The sequence below is a fragment of the Sinocyclocheilus rhinocerous genome, unplaced genomic scaffold, assembly GCF_001515625.1.
Source record: "Sinocyclocheilus rhinocerous isolate Xijiao unplaced genomic scaffold, SAMN03320098_v1.1 scaffold12, whole genome shotgun sequence".
NCBI lineage: Eukaryota > Metazoa > Chordata > Actinopteri > Cypriniformes > Cyprinidae > Sinocyclocheilus > Sinocyclocheilus rhinocerous.
Genome location: NW_015626394.1, coordinates 605,095 through 623,939, shown reverse-complemented (window position 1 = coordinate 623,939; position 18,845 = coordinate 605,095). Strand labels below are relative to the sequence as shown.

Genomic DNA, 18,845 nt, shown 5'->3' with positions numbered 1-18,845 from the left:
TTTTTTTTTTTTTTTTGACTGAAACTTGTTTCACTTGTATTTTTTATATTGTACATCTGCAACAAAAAGCCCCAGATAGTAGCCAACTTGTGTGGACACTCTTCCAATTTGCGCAGTTGCTACACTACATTTCAAACTGTTATGAAATCTGGCCAACCAGTCGTCAGGTCTGTGCATTTTCACTAGCAAGTGAGCAGCGATGAGCAACAGCCAACGAAATTGCAAGAGGAGGGCTAGACAGTGGGAAGCAGGAGCCAAAAACAAAACATCAAACTGCTGCCCACATCTCCCCTAACACTGTCTCATCTTATTGGTATTCGGCTCATTTTCTTCTTTTTCTCCCTTCATGTTGTTTGTTGACATGTTGTCAAGAATTGTAGTGTTGCTATGTGCCTGAGTTTGTGTGTAAACAAATCTCAGGATCATAGCATTAGACTGGGAGACTGATCTTGTAATTTGATGCACGTTCTCTGTTGTTTGTCGAGTAAAGTTTGCACCAGCACGAAATAAAACGAGAAACTGTGTGCAGGTCATTCTGTTTTGTAGTGTACTTGGCCCTACTAATTCCAGTACTTGTTAAAATATATCCAGATGCATTGCTGTAATGAAAATTGATGGGGAATTTTCTGTGTGCTATTTATTTTATTTATTTTAATATGTATATCAGCCATGAATGATGTAATTATGTTATCCATTTAATTATGTATTTGTTTGATTTTGGGGTATACAAAATTATCTGGTTATGTTTTCCCCCTGTAAATAAGCTGACTTGACTCTTTTGTGCTAAAATCAGTCATTGGGCTGTTTTCAGTCTGTGCAGCACCACTGTTGGTTGTGCGCACATTTGAGAACATAATTTCATATTAATATGCCCTTTTTTGTATTTGTATAATAATTGAGGAATGTAACATAAATGCACTGTGTACTCAATGAACTCAATGTATTCATTTAGCATTAGACCATATTGTGTCATACTCCTGACCTCTCAGTCTAACTGGATCCTTTAATTACAGCTTCTTTTTAGATGTAATACAAATGGCAATGACAAACATAGCTTTTGTATTGGGTATTCAAGACTGTTAATCACAACAGTGGATTAATGGAACAAATGATGGTGTGAATAGAGCCCATTTAAAACCGAGCTATGCAAAGCTTTATTGAATAATTCCATCAGTGTTGCTTTGTTCTGGTGAACGGCACACCATTCAATGAACACGATAGTGGGCAGCTTTCATCGTTGTAGGAGCAACTTTCTACTTAATGATAGGGCAGATCTTCGCATTTGTACAGAACTGAAGGTTTAAATATCACCTAGCTACCCTGATAATAGTGGTAACTCCCTGGAGCGAGAATGATAGTTGAAACAAGATGTTCTTATCAGAGGTTATCAAGCTGACTCAAGGGCTTTAGTTCTCAAAAGCCACATCCCTTATGTCAGATGTCAGTGTCAAGTCAGTACACCTCCAGTGCATTCTGGGAATGTCTAGGCAGCGAACGTTTCAGTGCACTGGAATGTTTTTGACACTGGGACCTCCCTAGAAATTGTTCCCAGGGCAACAACTACTGAACTAGAAAGTCGATTGAAATGCACCCCAAATTTCTAATTGCATATGATGAAAAATGTGCTATTTTAAGTACAGCTTCTGCCCACGCTTTGACTTCTTGATTAGCGTATCTAGCTGGGCACTGAGACAGACTCGCATCGACCTCGCATGGGTTTGGAGGCCTGCCCAGCCTTTCTTTTCCTCGTATAATGGCAACATGTGCCAAAAGGGAAGGTACACAACTTTATGCTACATTATTTATAATGACCCTCGTGCGTCTTAAATTAGACCCCTTGTTCCTCACACAAACAGGCCTTTGTTTGCTGCCCTGCAAATTATGACCGTGCCATTAACTGCCATTTAAAAGTCACCAGTTTCCAAAGTGAACTCACTTACTTGAATAACTTTCATTAAAAACGTAAAGTAGCACAAATGTGTGCAAACAGGATTGCGTGACAACCTAAACTAGCAAAGTAAATGAGATGGTTGTGCCATGGCTGTGTAGCCATGCCATTTGGCAAATTTTTAGCTTTAGGCAGCTGTTTATTCAATGGAAGTCGTTCATGTCATGCATAATTTATAAGAATAACACCCTTGGCATCAAAACCACCTCATAAGAACATGATGGAAATTAAAGTTTAGGAGTTATGACTAAGGAGGGTAGAAACTCTTGCCTGTTCTTTAGTAAGTTTGATGGACACATATTGCCTCAGGAAAGCTCCCGCTGGGCCGTCTGTGAGAATAATAAAGTTACTTTTGACGAGCTATAAAGTCGAATTGTGTCAGTTTAACCTGCTATATGCAGGCAGTGATGGATTATGTGCATATTTGTTTGTCTTAAGTTATTGTCTAGTAAGTAATGTCTTTTTTTTGTAAAGAATTCGATCGTGTTATTTTCTTTTGCTTTAGTATTCATCTCTGTCTGTTTGTGAATGCTGGGATATATCACCTCTTGCCGTTTGTTCTCAGCATTATAAGGTGAGACAGCTCGATGAATACTTATATCTTACTGTTTTCCCCAGGGTGTCCGCACTGCAAGAACGCCGTCCCTCATTTCACCACAGCAGCTGAGCTGTTCAAAGAGGACCGCAAGGTGAGGTTCAACACCATTAAGGAGTTTTCCAGCCACTCTAAATAACAAACCCTTTCAAATGAGTTCCAGGTTCTGTCAAGCGCAATCAAGTTCTCCCTCTCTCATTCAGACAGCCTTCACACATCCTAGAATTTAATCTCCAGAACATTCTCAAGGTCTTCACAGTCACTGTGCTGTCTGATGCTGTTGACCTTCAATCTACTACCTCACATGTTATCTGTGTTGTATTTCTCTGTTGATTTCTATATTATAGTGTGAGGCAGACTATGCTGCCTTAGCCATGTTTTGTCAGTTTAAGTCAAGCACTCACTACAAGACCTCTTCGTCCTTTTAAAGACTTCTTTAGTATTCAGTCTTAGTATATTAGTTATTTATTATATGGCTGCATTAAACTGGCACAAAAAAATCAGATTTTTTTGCTCACATCTGACACTGATAGTAATTTGTTGCACCTGTGTAAACACAAAAATCTGCATGAGATCCGATTTTTTTCGCATCCGATCTGAGCCACTTCCAAATGTGGTTATAAATCAGATACATATCTGATATCTGGACATCCAACCTACATCTAAACACACACATCCAATTCCCCGCAGAACTCCCAATGCGAGGGCGACACGTTTGCCAATAAAGACTGTGTTTTAATGCCGGTGTGCTGTATGCGCTTGCATTTTATTGAGATGGAAACTTTATATAGGTAAGAAATTGTACGTTCAGGAGCTGGTTTTCAACCTCTGCCCCATGAAATGTATAAATACAACAGCTAAAAGCTACTTTATATTTCCCAGTAATGAGGTGATTACAGTTTTTGCAATTAAACCAACAAGCTTCACACTCGCTCGCGCGTTCTCTCTCGCTCTCGTTCATTTGAATTAATTTCAATAAATATCATCTTGGCCCTACTTTATTTCACTAAAGAATTCTACCTCTAACAAGCTGTAGATAAAATAGCCTAATGAATGAAAATTGACGTTATTTTCTGTTATTTATCCGTTCAGTCAGATTTTGTGCTGCAAAACATCCATGACAGCCTTTGTCCATGCTGGCAAATAATAATGGCCACTCGACATGAATTATATAAATATTTTTAATAGCACGGCCATTCAAAACCCGAGGGTATACCATGTGCATAGTAACGTGATAACCGCAGACAATCCTTTGGGGCGGGAATTAATTTAAACCGTCGTGTCTAAAGTGAATGTAAATAGACGGGCCAAAAAATCGGATATGGTCAAAAGATCGGATCTGTGCATTAAGACTTGCCGTGTAAATGCAGCCTATGTAGTTATGTAAGTAGTTAATGCAATAGATATCATGAAATAAATGTTAACCAATCAACCATGGTTTTTTTAACAAAAAGAGAATTTTGAAAACATTTCTTAACTCTATTCCATACAACATGAGATCATCAAGGGCGGGACAAATCATTATGCAGCTCTCAGATATGTCTCATGACGTCAGTTATTCTGTCTACCTTCCCGGCCAATTTGCAGACGGGTTGTGCACATGATAATTACATTCATAGTGAAGTGGAGGCACTTCCTCCTTTTACATGATATTTTGGCTGTATTCCCCTCTTAAATGCACAGCGCGCTTAGAGTTGGCTATGATCTGTGTGGCATTTTGTTGCAGACTAGGTGAAGACTTAACACATGAAGAACCGACAAGCTTAAGTCTTGAAGTGTGCTTGGCTTAACTTTTAAATTCACACATTGCTTTCACTTTGACGAGTGCCGATGTTTCCACTTTTTTCCACTTCAGACACTTCTCTCTGAGTAACACTCCATCGCAGGCGTCTACACACTGACATTTCATCATTCTCTAAATCTTTCCTCTTTCTCCCGAAACGTCTTTGAAAGTAGCTGTCTCTATTTTTGGATCTTCAGAGGCCTGTAAAAACATTCCCTTTGGCTTCTTTAACAGCAGACATTTATCACTGGCCATAAGACAGTGATGTTGAATTGTTATTTGCAAATGTCTATAATTCATCAGGCATAACGTCAGTCCTCTTCAATTTCCCTATTGCTCTTAAGTTTAGACTTGCGCATAATCGTTATTCAGATGAACGGCATTTGGAAATTCACTTTGCCAAGATTCAAATGGAGCCAGTTTTGTTTTCTTCGATTTTGTGCTAACACCCAGATCTGGCGACTGCATTACAGTTGCATATCACTTTGCTCAAATGATTCCAGCTACTTCAAAAGTCCTACAACAGCAAATGAACCAAAACCCACAAATGACCAAGAAAACAATTATGACAAACAATAGGATAAAAATAACAAAGGTTTTCCATGTTTTTCCCCCAATAAATTACCTTTTTTTATCTATGGAAAGCACACTTTTTTTTCTCCTCTCTCTCTCTGCACGCACACACATACTTGCTCGGTTTCCATCCAAATTTGAGAATTTAACTTGTGCGCAAAATTGGAATATTGCATAAAACATAATAAAGCACCATTTCCATCCAACGAGTCAAAGAGAACAGATTTGTCACTTCCTGATAAACTGGCGCTAAATATCAGTAAGAAAAGTAGGAAAAGCCACTGAATATAATAATTTTCATATATAATAAATTACTTGCGGCTCAGAGCGAGCAGAGGAAACAATAAATGTGATCATTGCTTTCGGAGGTGGCTGCCTGCTGTGTGGGATCGCAGTCATCTGGGAGGCAATTATACAGAAATACTTTGATGACAGACTTTGCTCAGGCATTTCAGAATGACCATAACAAAATTTGAAATGCTGTGCAACGAGATGGTTAGTCAAGTAATGCAGTCCCATTGCACAAAGTCACATGACTTTTCATGCGCATGGAAGAATTTATTCAATAACTGTTTTTCCATCTCACATTATTCGCATGAACTCCTTTTCACACAAGACAAAAACCACCTGATTTGAGCATAAAAACGTTTTTGCGAATTAAGGGACTTTTTTTTCAAAATTTGTTTTCCCATCACTCGTTTTTGATGCGATGCTTCAAAATGCGCATAAAAACAGGGTGATGGAAACATAGCTGTACAAACACACACTCACACACAGACAGAAATATACATGCACAGATATTTGTTGTCAGCGGTGCCCAGCAATCGACTTTTTCAATAAAATAGTTTGCAACTGAAAAGATAAATAACATTAGAAGTGAGGTGATAATGTCACTGTTTTTAGAGCATTTCAACTTAGAATTTCTCTATTAGAATTTCGCTGCTGCTGAACACTGTTGAGAGCCGCACAGACTCAGGCATTTCACACAAGCTTAATATCTCTCTCTCTCTCTCTCTCTCTCTCATAACTGCATATCAGTGACTCAAACTTCTGTTGCTAGCTCTAAAATGACTTAGCAACATAAGCTTGAGATGAGATGATTAAGAAATTAGTTTTACACACAAGCGTTTAAAGCTGAACAATGTCTTGGGGTGTGGTAACCGTGGTATAAGCGAAACTGATTGACAATGGGCCGATCAATTATTGAAAAATAATGCATGGCTGCATTACTACCTCGGGGTGTGCATTATTTTTCAATAATTCAATGGCCCATTGTCAGTTATTCCTTAGTTCATTTCCTGATTTTGAAACCGCTCACTCATTCATTATTCACTACAGAATACTATACTTCACTATATAGAGAAAGGCTGAGGGAAAATTTGTTACATATGATATCAAGGACTTCCAAGAACACTTCCAGTCTCACCTCTCATACTGAAATGCATTTCCAATTTTTTTATTTATTTATGAACTTTTTATGATATATACAAAGATAAAGAAAACAGGAATAGACAGAAATGGAAATTGAACTTGAAAGGGGAATAGCGTTTTGATGTGCAAGAAAGGGCTGCCATATTTAAGTAAATCATGTGTAGGAAAATGTGGATGGGAAGTGTGGGAGGGCTTTTCCAGTGGAAGAGAATTAGTCATCTAGCCTTAATTCCAATAAAAATCGGTGCAATAATAGTAAAGAAAATGGCAGGGCAGGTCCTCAAAAAATGTGAAAAGCTCAATGAAAGCTCAAAAATTTCCCACTTATGGATGTAGTTTGGATTGGGTTCACTTTTCAGACTACAAAGAGTGGGGTATGCTGCTAAACAATCAGATTTTGCTTTTTTGAGATTTTTTTCCCCCCTGATATGCCCATTAATTTTTATTCATTGATGCATCAGAGTAATTCTAGTGCAGTTCAGCAAAAGGTCAGATGAATTTGTAATTACCCTGACACTTAAACAAGAAGGTTTGTTTAATTCTATCAAGGGTTTGTGTTTCTGGTTCCACTTAGAGTCCAATTATCTCCTGGTTCCACTGTTCATCCTCTGTTCTCATTAGTGCTTATTTCCTTTATGTACAGTGCATTAGTAAACATCTTGAATGGCCTTCCAGCAGCACAGGGCTTAGAACCTCATTCCTTCAATTCTTAATATAAAGCCTCCTGTTGTTTCTGCTTGACTATTAAACAATGTTTTTTTTTTGTTGTTTGTTTTTTTGTAGTGAAAGCCAACAGATGCAGTCCAATTAAATACAACATACTTCAATTGTGGAAAAAGGCTAATGGTGTAAAGCCTAGTCTTGGTTCAGATATTCTTTTGTTGACCTCTTTTAACTTAATACCACCAAATGCAAAGGAAATAACTTATCTTCTGTAATATTCATGAGCTCACTGGCCGTTTCAATTCCTGTGCGCAACGACCTGGGCTCTTTCTCTGTGAGGTTGATAATTACTGTCTGAGAAGGATCTCTGTGCCTTTATGAGCAACTTTTTTTTTTTAACCGCATCCATCTCATAAACCACCCTCTGTAAGCACAAAATCCAGAGTTTCCATGAGTCTTATGTTGCTTACATCCACTTATTGGTGAGGTTATAGCAAAATCAGTCAAGTGCCAAGAGGGTATTCCATCAATATCAGAATTGGCCGGCAACCAAATGAACAATCCCTTTCCTCTCCATTTTTTCCTGTCAATATAACGACCGAATAATCACAGCCACATTCACGTCAATCTCCAGTGAAACCCTGTAATCTTGGAGGATCATCTTTGATTGGTGCACCAAGATCCATAGCGTTGCATTTCATGTGAATTGTTTTTGTCTTAAGAGTGAGAATACTACATGCCAATTTCACTAGATGGATTCAGCTAAACTGATATGATTTGTATAGTTTCAAACATGGTTGCCATGAAGATAAATATTGAGTTATACAAATAGGGCTTTTTGTTTTCACCTTTTCAGTGATAAAATGTACTGAATACCAGTTGACCGCTAAAATACACCTTGACTATTAATTTTTTTTTTCATGCCGTTTGTCAAGAGACATTTATGGTTCATTCAATTGTGTTTCGCAAACTGCCGTCTTCAGATATCCTGAGCATAAATTTTTGCTCTTGTTTTAATGTTGGGGTTTTTGCTGTATTATTTTATCCTATGCTGCTTTGAATGGCCTTTCTTGACAGGAATGTAGTACTCATTTTTCATTACCCTAGAGAAAAACAGCAGACTAAATTCAGGATGTAGTGGTGCAGTGAGTGAAACTATTCAGTCAGTGCCAAAGCAGCTGTGCTGTTAGATTTCACAGTTATGTTTTCACACATTAAAATATCTACTCTAAAGGGCAAAGAAGTTCGATTTTAGGTGCTATTGGCTGTCAGCTTTGGGGTTTTTATATGTTGCTGTCATTCCTCCTTAATTGTTTTTGCATTTCAGAATAAGTTTTATATACAAGCCAATGGTCATCAAGAAGATTCAAATGTGCTGCCATGCAGCCTTATGGATTATTGAGCAGTGTTTTACATCTCTGTAAATTAGCCCAATAGAAACTCAAAAGCATTGTTCAATTCAGTCCACACACTATGCAATATGTATCAATCATTGGTTTGATTGAAAATGTGTTTCAGATATACAGCTTTCTCTAGAGAAAGTAAATCCTTCCAGGAGCTCGGCACAATGGGTCTCCAAGGGGCTCAGGAGCGTAAACCTGAAACCATGATCAGACAGCATAATTCCTCACCACACACATAAGTGTACTTTTGTTTCCAAAAAGTCCTGATAGATACAACCACAGCTTTGTATATATCACATTACCATAGCAATACTATTTGATACAACATACTTAGAGGAATCTATCTATAATCTATCTTTAATCTATAATCTATCAAGATGGCGCTGCGAATGGCAGCCACGGTGCTGAGCTCCGCAATTCTTCTGCTGTTTTTGTTTGTTTGTTCTGCGTTTAGTTATTCTTCTACAAGTTTTACCAGAGACAAACTCCTTAACATTAAGCAACACATCCCAGACAATATTTTTCCGGTTTTTGATTATTGAGACATTTTGTTGGACATTCTAGTCAGAGGTGCAGCGGTGCGGTTCAAACGCGCGCACAGAATGTCCGTTCCCTTCTTAACAAAACGGATTAACTACTTCTCCTCACCCACATCAACAAGGGCTCTTGTTTTTTCAAACTCTGCTGCGTTGTGCTTCTCTGAAACCTGGCTGAGTCAAGCCATTCCGGACAATGCGTTTCATCTGCCAGGCTTCCAGCTGTTCCATCGCGGAAACAGGGAAAACGAGAGGTGGTGGATTGTGTTTCTTCATTAACGAAAGTTGGTTTTCAGATGTAACGATGCTTAAAAAGATATGCTGTTCTAATTTAGAGACACTCTTCATAAACTGTAAACCTGGGAGTTGTCCTCTATTATTCTCGCGAATGTGTACGTTCCTCCAGACGCATGAGTGAGCGCAGCACTGCAACAGCTGGCTGAACAAATAACTGAAATGGAGCAAAGGTACCCAGACTCTCTTTTAATCATTCTTGGAGATTTTAACAAAGCAAATCTTTCCCGTTAACTGCCAAATGTCCCACCAGAGACAGTAATATATTGGATCACTGTTACACCACAATAAAGGATGCATCCACGGGCAGCTTTGGGGCTCTCTGATCACTGTCTATTTCATCTCATACCAACCTACAGGCAGAAACTGAAATACTCTGTTTTAATCATTCTCGGGGACTTTAATAAAACCAATCTCTCCCGTGAACTGCCAAAATACAAGCAGCACATTACGTGTCCCACCAGAGACAGCACTATTTTGGATCACTGTTACACAGCAATAAAGGATGCATATCACTCTGTCCCATGAGCAGCTTTGGAGCTCTCTGATCACTGTTTGGTTCATCTAATACCGACCTACAGGCAGAAACTGAAATCAGCTAAACCTGTATTAAGGACTGTTAAAAGATGGACTAATAAAGCAGAGCGGGATTTACAAGCCTGCATCGACTGCACTGATTGGAGTGTTTTTGAAGCTGCAGCCACTGATCTGGACAAGCTCACAGATACTGTAACTTCATATATCAGTTTCTGTGAGGATATGTGCATTCCTACCAGGACATTCCTATCATTCAATAATGATAAACCATGGTTTACTGGGAAACTCAAACAGCTTCGTCATGCCAAAGAAGACGCTTACAGCAGTGGGGATAAAATCTTGTATAACCAGGCCAGAAACAGACTAACAAAGGAGATCAAACTACTCCGAAAAGCTGAAAAACCTGTTCAGCCAACGACTCTGCATCAGTATGGACTGGTCTGAGGAACGTTAAGGTCTGTGTATAGGACGTGAACCGGGTCTTCAGAAAATAGAAGACTAAGAAGGCTTCAGGCCCAGACGGTGTTTCATCTGCCTGTTTAAAGGTCTGCGCTGACCAACTGACCCCCGTCTTTACACAGATCTTCAACAGATCACTGGAGCTGTGTGTAGTCCCCTCCTGCTTCAAACGCTCCACTATTCCGGTCCATAAAAAAACCCAAATCACTGGACTTAACGACTACAGCCCTGTCGCTCTCACGTCTGAAGTCGTTTGAGAGACTGCTGTTGACCTATCTAAAAGATTGGACCCTTTCTGGATCCTCTTCAGTTTGCGTACAGAGCAAACATGCAGTGAACATGGGACAGCATTATATTCTGCAACATCTTGATAGACCTGGGACTTATGCAAGGATCTAGTTTGTAGACTTCAGATCGGCCTTCAATACCATCATGCCTGACCTTCTTTCAGACAAACTGACCCAGCTCTTTCATTGACCCACCCCAATGTGTCAGCGGATCACCAGCTTCCTAATAGACAGGCAGCAGCTAGTGAGGCTGGGGAAACTCATATCCATGACTCTCACGATCAGCACTGGCGCCCCTCAGGGATGTGTGCTCTCCCCACTGCTCTTCTCCCTGAATACAACGAATGCACTGCAAAATATTCCTCTGTCAAGCTCCTGAAATTTGCAGATGACCCTACCATAATCTGCCTCATCCACAATGGAGATGAATCTGCTTACAGGCAGGAGGTTAAAGAGCTGGCTGTCTGGTGCAGTCTTAACAACCTGGAGCTGGACACACTCAAAACAGTGGAGATGATAGTGGACTTTAGGAGAAACCCCCCTGCACTCCCCCCACTCACCATCATGAACAGCAACTGTGGCAGCAGTAGAGTCATTCAGGTTCCTGGGCACCACCATCTCTCAGGACCTGAAGTGGGACACTCCATTGCTAAAAAGGCCCAGCAGAGGTTGTACTTCCTTCGCCAAACTGAGGAAATTCAACCTGCCACAGGAGCTGCTGAAACAGTTTTACTCAGCCGTCATTGAGTCCGTCCTGTGTTAATCCATAACTGTCTGGTGTGGTTCAGCTACCAAATCAGACATCAAGAAACTACAACGGACAGTCAGGACTGCTGAGAAGATAATTGATTCCCCCCTGCCCAACCTCCAAGATTTTACACCTCCAGAATGTGGAGAAGGGCTAAGAAAATCACATTGGACCCCACACACTTCATAAAAAAAATCACCAATTAAAACTTTCATAACTATACATTGTCCATTTATAACTGACACATTTATATATAGCATCTGAAAATTGTACATTTGTAAACTACATAAACTGTACACTTGTAAATAACATGTCTGTACATTCATTAAAACAATTGTTTTTTTCTCTAGATTTCTACTTCTGTATTATATTGCATTTAATTTTCTGGTTTTCTTATATTAGTGTTATATTTAATCTCTACTGTATAATTTACTATGTATGTCTGCACTATCATGTACGTTTGCACTGTGTCTGTATTTTCTTCTGCATTGGAAGCTCCTGTCACCAAGACAAATTCATTGTGCATGTAAACATGACAAAAAACTCTTTCTGACTTCTGAAGTAAGGATATTTAATCTATGACAGTTTCCTGTTAAAATAATTATGCATTACTTCATTTCAGATTGCATATGCTGCAGTGGACTGCACAAAGGGACAAAACCATGAGTTGTGTAAACAGGAGGGAGTTGAGGGCTACCCAACATTCAACTATTACAACTATGGGAAGTTCAGCGAGAAATACAACGGGGAAAGAGGGGTAAGTGTTCTTTCATGTGAGAGATTTGTATTTAGATACACACAAAAATGTATGAATGTTATTGCATATGACAGAACATAAAAGTTCTATCTAAGTTGTATAATTTTAGATAAAAGAAAGCACAAGCACACTTTTCAAGCAAAATATTTTATAGGTTTGAAATTATACTGTAAGGATTGGATCATGATTGAGATGATTCTGTTTAAACTGCAGACTTCTGCAGGCTCCATCTAAATTATAGATGTGTGTGTGTGTATTCTAACCTTTTAATTATTTTGTTAACCATTTTTATTTTATTTTATGGAAGCCCTAGGGAAGTGGTTCTCAACCAGGGGTCCAGGGCCCACTAGGGGGCTTCAGCAAACTTCCAAGGGGGCTGCAGGGTAGCTTAAAAGTATTTAAACTAATACATTTTTATTAATATATAAAACGTATTAAAATCATCTAACACTAATCTAAATTAAAACTCTATAAAATTACGTCAGAAAAAACAAAAATCTTAGCCTTTATTTGGGGGGCTTCAGATATTGTTTTGGACAGTGGGAGGTCTTCGAGCTAAAAAGATTGAGAACAACTGACTTACATCATCCTGTTGTATCATATCCTGAATCCGAAGTAATTTCACATGCATATCTAATGTGACTGCAGCTTTATTGGAACATGCCCATATTTAATGTGATGAACTACAGTACACCTAGGACAAGTATAAAAAAACAGCAGAGACAGAAAAGGTCTAGCATAATTTATTTGCAAATGCCACCTGCTTTATTTTGTCTTGGTTAATCTAATACAATGACATTCATACATTTGACATGTATTTCATGCATTTATATGCAAGTGTCCAAATGCTTTTTGGGGCCACCGTCGTGAATGTTTGTTTATATTATGAGGTAAACAGTTTTTCATTTCTCACTGTGTACACTGTCTACCCCCTACAGGAAGCTGGCTTCACTGGTTTCATGAGAAATCTCAGGGGCCGAGACCAAGAGAAAGTGGGCAAGCGGAAAGAGGAGCTCTAATAGTGTGGGTGTGGTTCCTATAAATGGGAGGAGTCTATCATTGCACTGTGACTTGGGCAGGGACATCCCAGCACTGATGCCACAGACTTGAAACCTCAGCTAAAAAGGCTATTTTTTTATACAGCTGTGCCCTTATGTTTGTAATACCAATGTACAACCATCAGACCACTTCAGACTTTTTTGTTTTGTTTGTCATTTTGTGACATTTTTTTCCAAATACTGTGACTTCATTTACTGAAATCAACACCTGAAATCTATGCAACACTGGGCCTTCACTCTCAAGGGTCCCATACGTTTGATGGGTGGCTGGTGTTTAATAGGGAAAACCAATTATCACCAGGATACATTGCCGTGACTCCCATTCCAGTGAGGAGTAATAATGTGTACAATCGTATCTGCAAATATTTTTGTAAAAAAAAAAAGGAAAAAAATGCTGTATGACATAATGGATTTGGGAGTAAAAAAAGATGGAGAAAGTTGTTGTAGCTGAACTTTGTGGCCTTAAATGTTTGAATAACTGTCATCCAAATATTTTACTATTTTCAAGAAATACACTACTACGGCCAAAATACAAGAGCAAATACAAGAACTTGTATTCAAGCAAGTAGTTTTTCTCCTTATGTTTTATTGTCAGTTGTGACAGAATAAAATGACGTAACAAAACTGGAAATGCCAAAAAAGAAAAGGAAAAAAAATGTAGATTGAAACATTGTTTCCGAATTAATTCTGAAAGTTTAATCCATGAAAATTTCTGGGCCCTTTACATTCCATTGTAAATGAATGTTTCTGCTTATTTTAAAAGTCTTGTCTGGTTTAAAAGTCTAGTCTGGTTATGTGGTTTCTGATTCACATTGCTATTCTAGATCTATAATTGACATTTGAAAATTTCATTGAAATTGACATTTCCTCTTCTAAGCATGGGAATGGTACAGTAGGTGATGATGGGAACCACAGATAATGTTTTCATTTATGCGGGAGCGAGATGGTTTGCTTTAAGGCATGTTGAGTGATGCTCATTTAACATGTCTCACTGGTTTAAACTCTCTGCCAAATGTTAGCACACTTATCTTGATACCACAACCCTTACCAGTATCTCTGTGGCGACTCCACTATTATGTGTGTGGAAAACTCCCTGCTCTAGGCAGTATACATATTTAATGGTCTTGTAGCTGAACTTTTGTTGTATAATTCAGAGGGTTGGTTCGTTTCATTATGAATAAGGTTCTCAGGGATAGTGAAACACAATTGAAGAGCACTATCGCTCATCGTAATTTGCAATCCAGTTGGGTGTTCTCTATTCACGTCGCCAAATTATGAATTGTTTACATGTGTCTTTGGGAGATGGAACACGAAAAAAATAATAATTGAGCAGGAATTTAGTTTACATTTCCTTACCAAATGTGTGGCAAGAAGTACTGAATAAAACATGAGCCAAGGAACGCTGATGCATAGATGTCAATTATATGCAAGATAATAGCTTTCAAGTTCAAAATACTGTCTGTAAGGTTAAAGCGGGAACACATGCTGAATTTGTATCATGTAGCTGGACGTAAAAAGGTCGTGTTGAGGGGAAGAGTACAGATAGCTTGCCAGAACATGTTCAATAATGTGGGTGAATGCTTGCACAGGTTTGTCTCACTACGTGCAACCGCTGTCAAGACATGGTTCGTTTGTGCATTGGCATTTATATCAATATTCGGATGGTCAGGGGTCTTCATCTGGTTCCTTTCAGTTATTCTCTTGTTGAAAGGTCTGCTTTGTCTTATCCCAAAGGTATGTGGGAGCTACCACAATGCCAAGAAGTCACTGTCGCCTTTATTTTTTTGTGCCCAGCCATATGTACAGTTTTGCTGCATTGATGAACACAATGCAAAATAAAAGGCATACATTTCCAAGAACCATTGTCAAAATTATTCAAATAACATTGTGAACATTACTTCTTATTTGGTAATGAATACTACTTTTAAAGTGCAAAAATTTTAGATTTTTTTTATTTTTCAAGATGAAATACAAACAGGGTTGTAATGGAGTGTTTCACTATATTTTTTCCCAGGGTGATGGTAAAAAAAATAGACCTAAATTGAAGATATATCAGAATATTTTATCATAGAGATCTTATAATATCTTATAATTGAGACTTAGGTAGGCTCTTTTGACTTGTGCTAGTAGGCAACCGCACAACAACATGCTAAAAAAATAACCAGAAAATATTAATAGCCACGTTGCAACGCTTTGGCACCATACCAATTTTTTTCCATGTTTTGCACAGACGAGCACAAAGAAAATAAAAATGCACTATTTGTAAGAAACATTTGTGAACTTTTGCTGTTGTTCTCAAACACCAAAGGCCAAATGCAGGCTAGTTTGCTGACTTTGTCTACCTGGCAGACACCTCATTTGTTTTCTGTTTGAAAGCTAGTGTCTGCAATAAAGCCACACATACTTGATGTAAACTTTTTTTTTTTACTTCCCTGAAATTAGGATAACAATACAATCACACATGCTTAATAGATAACAGCTTTTATCATACTATATGAAAATGGCCAATTTGTCAGTTTAATGAAGCCAAGAGTGACCACATCTGACCACAAGCCTGTTATTTTGGAGTTGTTCCTTTTTGTTTGTCTTTTTGTAGAGACGATCATGGTAAATATGGGAAGATATGTCACTACTTTTGAAATGAAGGAGAAAATTAGTCTTCCCCTGCTGTCACTTAGCACCTATGCTGTCATGGTGGTTACAACAGAGTACTACAACATAAATTGCCTGATGAAACTGAGAAAACAAGTACTGCTGTGCTGTTCCTGAGTAATTTCTTATCAAACTTTTCTGTCAGGTGTTTTTGTTTGCGAAAGTCTTCCTGGACTAATTCTGTCATGACCTCAAACGAGCCGAGCCCTTTGCCATCAAACTGCACAAGAACCCTTGTAAGAGGCATGAGCTGTTTTCCAGATTAGAAACTCAAGGGATGAGTCACTGTTGGACATTTAAATGGCTGCCCATGGAGAAACACCTGCTGGTGAAATGCATGTTGTCAAGTGCAATATGTGACTGTTTAATGGTTTGGAGAGAAGGATGGCTCCATCAAAATTACATGGAGGAAGCTTACTGAGGGAGCAGGCAACTACATTTGCCTGGATGCACCCCTACATGTCAGAACCAGGGGTGAAAGGAGGACAAGAACATGCCAGCATGAATGGAAGTTAAGAAATAGAAGATAAATACACATTATGCTGTGTAAAGCATACAGAGTACATATACTTTCTCTGTATAATTTGGTGATGCCATAAGTTAATAAAGTGTATCCCATCTCACTGACCTTAAAAATCCAGGATATGGCCAGCTGTCATAATCCAGACATGGCCCTTTCAAACACCTTTCTTTATCACCAGGAAATTGTTTGCCAGTCCATACTGAATGCATAATAATTTCTATCTGTCAAACATAAGCACATAGCAACAACGCTGGCATTCAGGAAGAGAAGAACCAGTTCAAAATCCACCTGAAAACCTGAATAAACTGATAATAAAAATACAATGCATTGATTACGCAATTTTAATCATTAAATTAGTATTATTATATTACATTTAATTTATTATGATAACTATACATGTGTTACTGAGGCCGTCTTGGATTAACAGTGGCAGATCACGCCAGATTCAAGAAACAAATGAATGTGTGGAACCAAGCAATTATTATTCAGAATTGCTTGGTTCCATTCGAGCAAAGTAAGTTAACTGTTGTTGTTTGTTTTCTTCATAATACAGATTAATTTACATTTTACTTACAATAATATTGCGACTACTTTGTTAATGTTCGCTCCGCCAACGAAAATCCAAACGAAGATCCAGCGAATCGACCGCTCACGTTACGTCTCGTCTCGCGCGTATTTCCCGATATTTGCTTCCTAAAAGAATCGTGTTTGAAAGAATCGGTTGAGTGAATGATTCAAAGCTCACTCATAAATAACATTGAATGATTAAACGAATCGATTCAATGAATGACTCACTCATAAACACAGTCACTTGTCGGCACCTACTGGCGTAACTATGAAACCTGCGGAGAGAGTTGCTGAAAAATCGCCATTACTAACACAGACACAATGTTTGGACGGCAAATTACAAACAAGTGGAATGATAGAATGAAAAGTCCCAGAGCTGTTCATCGATAGATGTACATTCATATCCTACCCATAATTCAATTTTTATGACTGTGAATCTAAAGCCTGATATATTATTTTGTTAATATTCGACAGTGCAAATTGTCTTCACATTTCCCTGTTGTAAGACATATTGTTTCACATTATTGAAATTATCAGTAACAGTCCTTTCAGCTTGTGGCGAGAAAATGAATAGCCCATGCAAATATTCAATAATACGAGTCACTGGGACAAATCTCTCAGTAACAGAAGTCAATGGCATAAATACACCCCCATTATCTTTACTGGAGCAATAAAGATTGTCCTTACCCTCGCTCTGAAAGCAATAATCAAAATGATGTGCACCACTTGCCAAGAAATCCATACAAACTCATTCTCCCCTTGTTTCACAGATGTGGCAGTAAAAGTAAACAAATAAATAAATAAATAAAAATAAAAAGCATAGGCTATATTTTCTCAGCAGCAACAGCAGCAGAATAAGAAAATGACATTTTTGCGCTTTAATTGGGTTTTATGAAAAAAGACACATAAGGCTGTGAGTTTAGCATTGCTCGAAATCCATAATAATTCTGCTGTTGTTTTTAATTATCCATAAAATTGATATTACTACCGCATCAGGTTAATCTTTTACTCTTCCATATGTTGCTGCAGTATTTTCAGCCTACTCTACCACTCCACATCCTGTCAATATGAATGACAACATCTTCACTTGTCACCCTGACACTCCTGCACTAAATACAGCTTTAGACTGCCAGCTATTCATCACGCTGTCCATGTAGAGAGAATCAATCTTCAATGCATGGCTCACACTGCATGCTGTGAAGTGGATGTTTCCAGGAGGTCACTTTAAGCTGAAGAGCTCTCGGTTTCATCCTTGTAAAGACATTGAATCCAGAAGAGTGAATTATGAATTTGAACGATTCACATCAAAGATCATGGGTTTGACAGAAAAAACTACAAAAAAGTCTGATTTTGTGCTTAATGAGCTTTAAAAAACAAGGATGTTTAAACTCAAAGCAGAGGCTGAAAAACTGAGATGTGCATATGATATGTATGTGGCAGTCACATAACATGAAATATTACAGGATAAGATGCCCCCATGACTGCATGATCAATTCAATTTTTTTTTTTTTTTTGATGGTGTGTCTGAGTCATCTAAACATCAACATTTGTGATGTGATTTATTCCATCTGACTGTATTCATCTATTTTTTGTCACTGAATGAAATTGATTAGCCTACGTATTTATATTACATTTGTATTATTATTGTTTTATTTTAAAATGGAAACGTAAAGTTAAACACTTCGAGTAAGATGACTCCCTCACAAATAGTAACTAAATATGAATTTACAGTCATCATCATAACTGCATAATAAATCTTTTCAAGAAACTCCTCTGCACCTCTGCTTATTTTATAGTATTTGCTCTTTCCAATATGCACCACACACACGCCGCTCGATATGCTGCTAAGTTATTAACATGTAGCCTATGTTCTGATATAACAAATAAAGTTTGATTGAAACAGAGAAAAAAATCAGGGGACAAGCTACAGAAAGGTGCCAAATCTACACACATATATATCACATCTTAATTTAGCACGTTTTGTAATTAATATAATGTAGGCTGTGTATTTTAAGAAGTATTATTTTATAA

General features: G+C 38.1%; 1 protein-coding gene across 1 annotated transcript in view; it reads left to right on the top strand.

The window, feature by feature from the left end:
- Positions 1–13,524, top strand: part of LOC107714412 (protein disulfide-isomerase A5-like) — a 61,570-nt gene extending 48,046 nt beyond the window's left edge. Inside the window, exons 14-16 of the mRNA XM_016520248.1 lie at positions 2,567–2,637; positions 11,880–12,014; positions 12,953–13,524. Of these exons, the coding sequence (XP_016375734.1) occupies positions 2,567–2,637; positions 11,880–12,014; positions 12,953–13,033 (287 nt within the window). The 3' untranslated portion in view covers positions 13,034–13,524. The remainder of the gene's footprint in view (positions 1–2,566; positions 2,638–11,879; positions 12,015–12,952) is intronic.
- The last annotated feature ends 5,321 nt before the right edge of the window (positions 13,525–18,845 follow it).